Source organism: Uloborus diversus, chromosome 9 (genome assembly GCF_026930045.1).
Source record: "Uloborus diversus isolate 005 chromosome 9, Udiv.v.3.1, whole genome shotgun sequence".
Classification (NCBI taxonomy): domain Eukaryota; kingdom Metazoa; phylum Arthropoda; class Arachnida; order Araneae; family Uloboridae; genus Uloborus; species Uloborus diversus.
Window position 1 is genome coordinate 112760744 of NC_072739.1, and position 12003 is coordinate 112772746.

The following is a 12003-nucleotide window of genomic DNA, read 5'->3' on the forward strand; positions in this document are numbered from 1 at the left end:
CTTCAATTAGAAGCCATGGTCGTTGTTGAACACGGTCACTGTTGTACAGTACCTTTATTAAAATGTATCTCAAACTTTTAAAAGCAATAAAAACGATTTCCACTTGGACACATAAAAGTAAGAAATAATGTATACTTTTTTAATTTCTTAAACTACTGTTGAATTTTAAATAACTTCCTAAAAATATCAATTTTGAATTTTTCTTTCTTTCAGGAGCATAGCCATAAATCATACAGACCTGTTTCTGTTTTCACGTACAGAATAAACTACTTGTTGCATGGGCTGAATCCGTTCGGATATCATTTGGTGAATGTCTTCCTACACGCCATGGTCTGCCTACTTTACAAAAGGTAAGAGTGAAAAACCCTGAAGATGTTATTTAGTGGACTTAGTTTCAAATACTTGGGCACATTATTTTAAAATCATTCTCGTCATTTCAGAAACATTCTTTCGCTTTCACACATCCTCTCTGTAATAACCGATTACTGAGTAACCCGCGTGTTTCAACAATGAAACTTGCGCCACGGCATGATAATATGTACCACGGCATATAATTTGATAATATGTTTTGGCTATGTTTAACATGCAGGGAAAGGCTTTATTGTGACAATGCTGAACTCGATCAGGTAACTTAACTGTTTTACTGATAAGACTGTGTCACCTCTGGGGAATGAAGAAACGAAAAAAATGGTCAACAATGAACGCTATCTACTGGAGTTTAGGGTTAATCCACTGGAGTAAGGGTTAAAATTTCAACTATCAAAATATCACCAAACAGGCAATGGCTTCGTTCAAATGTAGAAGCAATTTTCACCCGTCATACCTTGACGGCAGACATTCTAGCTAAAGTATATTTAATAGCCATTTCTTCTTTTATTAAATATTTCTACACATTATATCGCTTTTGGAATATTTATGTGGAGGTTTGAAAGTTCAAGAACTGTTTTGTTTTCGTTGTTATTGTTTAGTGAATTACTTATAATTTTAAAAATATATATACTTTATACTTCATTTGTCAAAGCGCGATTTGTTTTTGTTCATCAGGGCTGCTTTATAGTCGATTCTATTTCGTTTTGTTCGTAGTTTATATTGTTTATTTAGAGCAGGAATTGGGGTTCGAAGTCGGAGCAATTTTAAAGGAAAGGAGTCGAAGTCGGCGCAGGGAGTCAAACAGTTTAAAATTCCAAGAGTCGAAGAGAAAATTCATGGAAAGAGGCATAACCGCAAACGATCAGTTAGAGAAACTTTCTGTTGATCATTATGACTTCGAAAGGGTGCATAGTTTCACTTATCTAGGCTCCATTATCACAGACTCTGGAGGTAACACCGAAGAAATACAGACTAGAATCATAAAAGGAAACCTGGCATACTTTCTATACAGCTACCTTCTGAAAAACAAATTGCTCTCTAAATCATTAAAATACAAACTGTATAAAGCAATCATCCGACCGATTGTGACATATGGAAGTGAAACCTGAACCCTGAATAAAAACGATGAAGAAGATCTACTGATTTTTGAGCGAAAGGTCATACGTAGAATCACTGGTCCTTTGAAGGTGGGTGATCAGTGGAGAGTTAAAACTAATATTGAAATTGAGACTATCCTTAAAGGAAAAAATATAGTTCGCTTTATAAAAGCCCACCGTCTTTCATGGCTTGGTCACATTGAGCGAACAGACAATAATTTTAGACTGAAAAAGATCCTGAAATGGAAACCTTTGGGAACCAGGACAAGAGGACGACCTAGAAAGAGATGGTGGGATGATGTTCTTGCAAACCTGGAAACAATGAAGATCCGCAGATGGAGGGAGAAGGTCGGTCAGAGAGCGATCTGGAGCAAAATTGTGGATCAGACCAAGGCCCATAATGGGCTGTAGCGCCACTTGAAGAAGAAGAAGAAGAAGAAGTCAAAGTCGGCGCAGGTAGTCAAACAGTTTAAAATTCCAAGAGTCGAAGTAGGTCACTTTCCCTCCGAGTCCGTAATTTGCCATCGTTGAGCAGTCAGAGCCATGTCGGTTGTTTTCCTTCCGATTCTGCCAACCCAGGCTTTAAAGAAGACTTCATTCAGAAGTTTTATTATAATTCCAAACAATATCACTGCTTTATGGTAAACAAGTCCTTTAATTAATGAATTTCGCATTCAATCCTTTACTGAATAAAAAATATCAATATAAGTCTTGCCAATTGCCACCAACAGTTTCGTTTTAAAAAACAATGATTGCTAAACAATTGTACGCAGTGGCACATTCACCCTGTCGCACATGTTGCTAATGCAAGGGGTCTCTGCGACATAAAGGCCGCGAAAGGGATTTAAAACTGTACATGAAAGAAGGTTTATGATATACAAAGGGTCCCCCCCCCCCCCAAATGCATTGAGACAGGTCCCCAAATGTGGAAACCCGTCACTAACTGTTCGAATTCTAAGTTACAACACCCTCGATCGATTTAAAGAAAAATTATTCAAAACCGGTCATTCACAGAGAAATTATGAATCGACGAAAAAGCAAAACGATTCGAAGCAGCGTAAAAAAAATCCAGTCATCATTTCCTTTATTAAAAGCTGCCTAAAAACCTCTAAACTCACGAAGCAGCATTAATATTACACGACAACTTGCCACATTTACCATTATTGAAATCATGACTACGCCATTAATATTCTTCCACATCTAAGAACTTTGAAGGATAAAAGATTTGATTTCAAGGGGTGGGGGGTACTTTTGATTTATCAGCTTTTTATTAAGTTTCATTCAGATTATTTGAGCCGAGTCGGTTATAGCAGAAAACGGACACGCCCGATCTCTTACTTAATTTCCCTGAGACGGAGAAATATTTCGTTATTTTATGAGAAATAATATGTTCGATTATAGTTACAAGTAATCCTATCCAAATGTGAATCACCAATTGGTATAAAACTTTGCATATCTGATAGAACAATAAAAAATATTAAACGCGTATTTTTTTTTATCGGTGACAAACACCTTTAACGGGGTGAAGCTTACCCCTAAATATTGGATAATTGGGAATTAGAGGGTACACTATATTCTTTTATTTTAAATTTAAATTACAAAAATTCAAATAATGATTGAAAATTTGAAAAAACTAAACAAACTAAAGTTGACGTGTTTCAGGATTTTTCTGAAAATATCATTTACAGAGGTTATAACCATCCTTCCCAATATTATCCCGTTACAATGAATGACCCTAAAGCTTAAATCTATCGCTTTACAATATTTTTTGAATTTTCATCCTACTATAATTTGGTGAGAAATTAAAGTCATTTGTAAAAACACATTTTTCATTTTTTCGCACATTTTGAGTTTTTTTAATGATTTATATTTCGAATAATTTTTAAAAAAGCAATCTAAAAGTTGGGAGAATTACTTACCTTGGCATATGTATCCATCATGCCAAATTTTATTGAAATTGGAAATGGTGAGACATAGAAGGTGATTTTTCTGACATGGAATTGCTCATTGGCAACTAGCCGTGCAACGGGGTAAGAATGCGAGGGATGGTTTACCCCTATAAATAGTACCAAAAATATCCTGAAACACGTCAACTTTAGCTTGTTTAGCCTTTTTAAACTGTCAATTATTATTTAAAATTGTTTCATTAAAATTTAAAATAAAGGAATGTATTGTACTTTCTAATTCACAATTATCCAATATTTAGGGGTAAATTTCATCCAGTCAAAGATGTTTGTTTCAGATAATAAAAAAAAGTGGGGTTCAATATTTTTAAGTATCTATCAATGTGTAAAGTTTTATTCTAATCGGTGATTCACATTTGCTTATGGTTACTTGTTAAAATTTAAATTACTGGGTCACAAATATTTGTGAAACACAAAACAAAGTAAGCTATTTAAACTTTAAAAACCCGAATTACTGGTGCATCTTATTTCTTTATCATATAAACTAGAAGGTTCGAGTTCAGCCTTGTCACAAAAAAGCCTTTCCCAGCATGTTGAACATTACCAAATTACATTATCAAATTACCATGCCGTGTCGAGAATTTCATTGTTGAAACTCGCGAGTTACTCAATCATTGGCTATTATTTATTTGAGGATGTTTTCGAAGTTATGATTTTGCAAATATTATTGTATTATATTATTGTGAAAGGGACACTTATGCTGGACAGAATTTGTACTCAATGAAAAACCACGAAAGGTTACAAAAGCCTGTATAAGGGTGGTACTTTTCCGTTATAGGTGTATTAGGACTCATGTTGAATATTTTTCACCTATTTCAAAGGAAAATGCTTTCAACCGCTGTAAAAATTAATATTGTTGAAATTTAAAGTTTAATGTTTATTTTTTAAATAAAGTAATCCATCAAATAAGAAGAATAGTAACATTAAACGAGCCGATGTGTGCATCACATTTTTTTACTCCAATTTACACACATCTTTTTACTCCAATTTAATGTCATTTTCCCATTTTTTGGCAATTTTAATGTGATTCAATAGTCAACAATAGCCAAATTAAAACCAGATTTAAAAAAAAAACCGCCAAATTTGTCGCCAAGTTGGCAACAAAACTTGGCGACCAAAAGACTGGTGATATATTACCAAGTGTCCGCCAAATTGTAATACCACTTGAGTTTACATCGAAATTAACAATGATTCCCCCCCTCCCAAAGGGACAAAAGACCACTTTAGAAACATTCGAATACAACCAAAGGGGAGGTGTACAACTAGACCCCACTAGGAATCTACGTACCAAATTTCAACTTTCTAGGAAATACCGTTCTTGAGTTATGAGACATACATACGCACATACTTACATACGCACATACAGACGTCATGAGAAAACTTGTCTTAATTAACTCGGGAATCGTTAAAATGGATATTTCGCGTATCTATACGTTCTTAGGCACTTATCCATGGGGGGTCGAGTCGAAAAAAATAACTCAACATTTATTCGGGGGGTGAGTAAAATGGAAATTAAGGTCGAATTTTGAGTGAAAATTTTTCGCGAATACAATACTTCCTTTTTTGTAAAAGGAAGTAAAAAAAAATAAATAATAATAATAATAAAAAAAAACCTCTCCAGTTCATCATTATCATCATTGGCGCGACAACCCATTGTGGGTCCTGGCCTTTTCCATAAGTTTCTTCCAGTTGGATCTATTTTTCGCTTGACTTCTCCAATTTAGGGGTTTAATAGTTTTAAAGTCTCTTTCCAAGCAATCCAGCCATCGAATTTTTGGTCTTTCTCTTGGACGTTTGCCAGTTGGTCTGAATTTAGGATCTTAAGTGGGAGAGATTCAGGGGACATGCGAATTACATGTTCTGCCCATCTCAATATTTGCAATTTAATGCATTTTACTACGTCCGTATCATTATTTGAACAGCTAGAAGTCATACTTTTTCCTTCATACTCCATTTATTTCCACTCCCCCAAAAATGCCATGTAGAATTTTTCCTTCGAAAATTGACAAAAGAGACTAGTGCTTTTGGTTCATTGCCCATGCCTCTGAACCATAAGTCAGGATTGGCCTAAACTCTTCAGTTGAATCGATACATTTTGGGTGCGTCAGAGGGTCCATGTAATTGTAGTTTCTGCTTTGGCCTTGCTATATTTTTGACTCATTGACTTCTTTTGAATAACTGTTATTTTAGTCTTGCAATTCCGGGGAGGCGTTCTCAACACCATGAAATGAGAGTAACTACATAGGAATTTGAGGAAGAAAATCTCTACTAATAATAAAGCTGAAAGTCTCTCTGGCTGGATCTCTGTCCAGTTCTCTGTGACGCGCATAGCGCCTAAACCACGAAATTTGGCACAGAATGAATTTGTAGCTTGGGAGTGTGCGACAAAGCGATTTTTCGAAAATTCGATTTTGTTCTTTTTCTATTCCAATTTTAAAAACATTTTACCCTGAAAATTATTATAACATGGAAGAGTAAATTACGAAATGATCATAACGTGGAACCGTAACATGGGCAGGAAAATGAACATAGCAAATTGGCGAGAAATTCATCATCCATTATTTGTAAATATACAGGCGAACCAAATGACCTTTTAATTTTCTACTACGGACAAAGCCGTGCGGGTACCGCTAGTAAATAAATAAAGCATTATAAATTACCATAAAATGTAAAATTAAAGCATGAAAAACAAACATGGCGACGATGTAAACGATACTTTTCTCTTTTCTGGTAGGTAGAAAGTAAATTAGTCCTCATGCAGCAAAAAAAAAAAAAAAAAAAAAAAAATCTTTTGGCTATTCTATACTTTTACCGATTACTGTAATTGCAATGTTGTCAACCATGATCACAAACAATATCAAAATCATATGATTTGTTTCCCTTTTTTTATTGCAGAACATGTGATCTATTGGTTTCGAAACGCACAGCTCTTCTGGCGGCCATTTTATTTGCATCTCATCCTCTGCATACCGAAGCAGTAAGTAAATTCTTCTTCAATTGCTCCGAGGAGCCGATAAAATTTTAAACAAAAGAACGTTTACTTAATTGTCTCCAGGTCAGGAATAGAACGTTCAATCAATTTCAAAACGCGAGAAGTATAATCTCGTTAAGTAGTTGGGCAACATTTAACTTTCGTCATTAAATCCTTCTGCAAGATAAAGTTATTGATAGCGGAAATCGTGACGTTGAGAAATGAAAGCAATTAGTGCTATCAATGCGTTTCACTTTCCAGGCAACAAATAGCCGAGTGATTAGTCTTGTAATTGCTTTACTTAAAAATTTCTTATTGCTGCCTGTAGAATTTTTGCTAACTCGACAACTTTCTTTGCTGTATGAGAAATTATCAAACATTTATAGCTAAATATGAATAACATGACTTATAATGAAAAGAATGAAAAGTCTACAAAAACTATAAAGAGAGTGAATAACAGAGGGGAAAAATTTTTAACTAAATTATTGTTAAGTTATATTTTTGAGTTGTTTTAGAGTAAAATATGCCTGCTGATTTAAAAACTGTGATTTGTTTACTTCTACCATGTCAGGTTTTTACTGTTATACTTATTTCCTATTCTTAGAAGAAATAGCATTATTTATATTAATTTCTCAGTTTTGCATAGAGAATCTAGGCAAACCAAACTTTTTATTATTTTCACAATTTTTTTTTTTGAAAAGCAATATGATATTTATTTCGGCTTGGTCAGTTGAAAATATTTTATACTATCAATGTTACTCACATGTATTTCTTTAAACTTTCAACTTCTCACATTCTTATACATTCATTTATTACACAGTATAGATCACATCGAGAGATATATTGAGCTCCGCGTTTTTCTGCAGTAATAGTATCATTGTAAAGAAGCAACATTTAGAGAATGTTGGCCTTTTAAAGGTAGACCAACGGATGTGGAATGGTAAGTTCGGGAGAAATGAAGCAATGGAAACTGAATTTCAATTTAAATAACATTTTACTCAAAACATGTGTAAAATGTAAATAGGCAAAAACAATCAAACATTTATAAAAGGTAAATCTCCTATTAACAATTCACATATAATAATGCTCCCCAACAAACAAATATCACAGAGAAATATCACAAGATTCAATTACTGAAAAATTATCAACAGTTCTAAAACGTTCCTAATATTTTTAAAATTTACCCTACGCCATGCCACAACGATGGTAGCTGTCCAGAAAACTATTTTAAATAATCATACCACTGGAAGTCCATACTTTAAACTTGGCACGCATAACAACGAAGGCAACATCCATCTGCCGGATGTTTAGACGAGTTGAAAATGTCCACTCGTGGACAGCAGACCAGAATCCATGGTCAATCAATCCCAGGCACACCCATGCCAAAGAAGAGGTAGCACAGGAAATTATTTGCCCAGCTTCAAGCAAAACAGGAACCTTCCACTAGCAGAGGCTACCTTACCATATAGTGGATTCAATCCAGTCCGACCGGCTCCGTAATCGAGTATATGCCAGACGAACCTTCCGGCCCTGTTAGGCCTAATACTTAAAAAAAAACATCAACTCTTCAAATTTATATTCCTTAAAAAAACTCCTTCGTTACTTGTAGGGCACTATTTTAGAACATCCTGCACTGTTAGCAGGCTATTGAATCTTGTTACTACATATCTGAAAACCTCCACGTCCTCTGCGTGGATAAATCAATCTATTCGAGCACACATGCTCAAATCAAAACACACCGTCTGCAGAACGGAGGCAAATCATAAGAGATCGATTGATTAATTGACTTTCTATTTAAACCGTCTCTGTTACCCCGACGCAATGACGTGACGTCGTCAAAATTTACATCTGTTGCATCTTAAAGCAACTCACAGTTAAGCCATTAACTGTTGCTATTTCTTAAATTTACATTCTTGACTGCTACCAGCAGAAAGATCCTCAACTCATGAGGCCTGACGTCACGTCCGCCGATGGGCGAAACACGTGATCGACTTGTTGGGTGTTTAGTCACTTGGGGATTTCATACGCCGGATATTTACGTCTTTTAAGACCGGGAATCTATTTTTCTCGGATAGGTTTGAATTTACTGGTGAGTTTTAAACAATTAAAATACATATTATCTTTTTACGAAATTGCTCCAAGAACATAATAAAATGTAGGCTTAGCCAACAGAGAAATTCCAGAGAATAGTAATTATTGCACAATTAGTAATTAGTTTATTCTCTGAACTCCTTGGTTCGATGACACTTTGAGGTTAAGAAAAAGCAAATGGTAAGGATATGCTATGAAAAAAAAGAAAGTTACAATTGCGTGAGTTAAAAGGAAGAAAAAAAAACAAGTTTTTTTACCTTCAATTAGTCAAATTTATTGCCCATCTCATTAAGTTAGTATTCAAATATCTGTTTCTTGTTGTAGTAGTGTGATTGTCAAGAAGTAACATTTACAGAAATCCGTAAGATTAATAACAATGCACTATTTTCAGTAAGTTGCCGCCCTACAGCCAGGGCTTAAGCCAGAAATACATGAAATACACCACCAGCTCATTCCACTCGAGGACAGCAGTTTCGTGCTCATTAGCACTCGTCAGCCCGGAATAGGAAGTGACTGAGCTGGCGGTGTATTTCATGTAATAATACACTAATTCAATAAACTTCTGAATTCGATGAAACCTATTAGAATCAGAAGACGCAGAGTGTAAGAATATCGTCGCCTCAGAGCAAGATTAAGATATCTAATCCCAGAAATAACAATAAGATATCTTTCTGATGCGACGATATGTGATAAAATAATAATGAAAATCGTAACAGAAAATTCCAAGTGATAATTGAATGAGTTTTTATTAGTATTATTGTTATTACTAGAAGATCGCCCGTCAAGGTATGACGGGTGAAAATTGCTTCTACATTTGAACGAAGCCATTGCATGTTTTGTGATATTTTGATAGTTGAAATTTCAACCCTAACTCCAGTGGATTAACCCTAAACTCCAGTAGGTGCGTTCATTGTTGACCATCTTTTCGTTTCTTCATTTCCCTGAAATGACGCAGTCTTTCCAGTAAAACAGTTAAGTTGCAGGATTGAGTTCAGCCTTGTCACAGTAAAGTCTTTCCCTACATTTTAAACATTACCAAAACATATTATCAAATTATCATAACTCTATCATCGGCGATGATTTATATGAAGATTATTAAAAACTATTTCTTAGCTTACATTATCTGCCATAATCCTGCGTTTTGCTTCCGGTTTTGAATTGTTGCCAGAAACAATGAAAAATAATAATTATTATGAATTTAAAATACTTCCACTGTTTTACTGTTGACATAAGCAATGAAAAATGAATAAATGAATTGTCAATCAATTCAACAAATCAGTTTCAATGCCGAACATAAGCAAGCAATATTTGTGGGCATTTTTAAAAGCTTCATTTTTTCACTTTACTTGAACAAAATTGGTTTTTCATTCGAGCATACAAACCAGCAGTCCTCATATATACAATATCCGATGATCGAGTACCCCACGAGTTCCAGCAGTGAAACTAGCGCCACGTCATGATAATTTAATAATGTGTTTTGGTAATGTTTAACAAGCAGGGTAAAGCTTTATTGTGACAAGGCTGAACTCGATCTGGTAACATAACTGTTTTACTGGTAAGACTCATTTAAGAGGAATGGAGAAACGAAAGAATAGTCAACAATGAACGCTACCTACTTTAGTTTAGGTTTAATTCACTGGAGTTAGGGTTACAATTTCAACTATGAAAATATCAACAAGCAGGCAATGGCTTCATTCAAATGTAGAAGCAATTTTCACCCGTCATACCTTGACGGGCGATTTTCCAGTATTGCAAAAAGATTAACAAAAAAAGAAAAAAGAAAAGAAAAAGAAAGCCATTCTTTCTTAATGCGCAATACATTTAGATTAAAATAAATACCGTTTTTCCTTTTTTCTGTCTTTTTTTTAAATAACGATTGGTAACAAGAAAATGTGTGTGAACTTTCAAAAATTTTCACCTAAAAATTAAAAAAAAAAAAGTTTTTTACTTCTAAAGAGTATTTCTGTAAGCTTAGTTTGCCCTAAAAATTATTAAATAAAATAAGCATATGATTTCATAATTAAGACACTAAAAAGATGCAGTTGCAATTTTTAAGCGTTTAATCAATTTACACACTTGCTTGCAAAAAGAGTTGCTTGCAAGTGAAGCAACTTTTTAGTGTTAATCAAGAAACCATGAACTTATTTTATTTCATACTTTTTAACGCAAACCAAGCTTACAAAAATAGAGTTTTAAAAACATTTATTTATATTTTATTAAAGTTGTGTTTTACCTCGGTTTTATTCAAATTCTTTGTCATTATCTATTTATAAGTAAGTTAAAAATCAGTTACCCGTTTCGCTGCATCAATAGTATCATTGCAAAGAAGAAACATTTACAGAAATGCGTGAGCTTTATGATAATAATGCAGTTGACAATTGCTCTATTTCCAGAATTTCTGAGCTCAATGATACTTCCTAAGCTCAGGTAAAGTAAATGCTTAGAATATGCATTACAATAAAATAAAATATCTAGATCTTAGTTCATGCTATAAACTTTTATGGAAATTGCAGGAATCTTTTGGCGGCGGAATACAGATTGTTCATATAAGTAGTTTCGAAGCAAAAATCTTTAGTACAATCATAAAACTATGTTAACGTTTACATAAACTAAAAAATCAGTTTAGTAACATTTTAAATGTTTAATAGATATCAATTTGTGATCTGTTTGTAGCACGGCACACAATCAAATGGTAATCAACCCGTTTTCACGCCATTTCCAGTATGTCTGGAGTGTTGTATGTCAATCAAATCAAATGATTATATTTTGCATGAGATAGTTTAAGCTCATTTTTTTAAATCGTAAACATTATTTTTGACGTGTAGCCATAAAAAACTCATGGAGTAAAATAAAGGATTCTCGGAGGCCTTGAAATAGGTTCTGACCGTCCATTTTTAAGAAAATCGCGTGTGGAAGTAAAATTATACGTACATTTTATTGCATTTTGAACTGATTAATATTTAAATTGGGTTACTTTTAATCGACAGAGAAATATGAATTTAGAGTCCCTTGAAAACTCTTGATTTGAATATTTTGAATATATAAAACGAAAACAAAATAATTTTAAAGGTTAATATTTTTAAAATTGATGTTTTGAGAAAATCTCGTTTGACAGAGAAATTGTGCGTACATTTTGATACATTTCTTCTCTATCAATATTTAAATTGAGTTACTCTCTTGATTTGAATATTTTGAATACATAAAAACTGAAAAATTATTTTCAAAAAAGGGTTTGGGGTACTAATTCCAAATTGTACATATTTAAGTGCACGAATAAGTTATGGCTCTTATTAAATGAATGTAATATTTTTTTCCAGGTTACCGGAGTTGTAGGAAGGGCAGAAATCCTCTCTTCATTTTTCTACTTGCTTGCCTTTCTCTGTTACTACTCATCAACAACTAAAGGAGCTGCTACAGGCAAGTAGTACTTCACTTAATGGGAAACAAATTAAGCTGAATTACTTCGTAGTGAAAATCGTTATTACAAGAATACTTATAAACCACTAGTAAA

General features: G+C 33.8%; 1 protein-coding gene across 1 annotated transcript in view; it reads left to right on the top strand.

The window, feature by feature from the left end:
• Positions 1 to 12003, top strand: part of LOC129230442 (protein O-mannosyl-transferase Tmtc3-like) — a 108084-nt gene that overhangs the window by 26558 nt on the left and 69523 nt on the right. The window contains exons 3-5 of the mRNA XM_054864841.1: positions 214 to 350; positions 6326 to 6407; positions 11810 to 11909. Coding sequence (XP_054720816.1) covers positions 214 to 350; positions 6326 to 6407; positions 11810 to 11909 — 319 coding nt within the window. The remainder of the gene's footprint in view (positions 1 to 213; positions 351 to 6325; positions 6408 to 11809; positions 11910 to 12003) is intronic.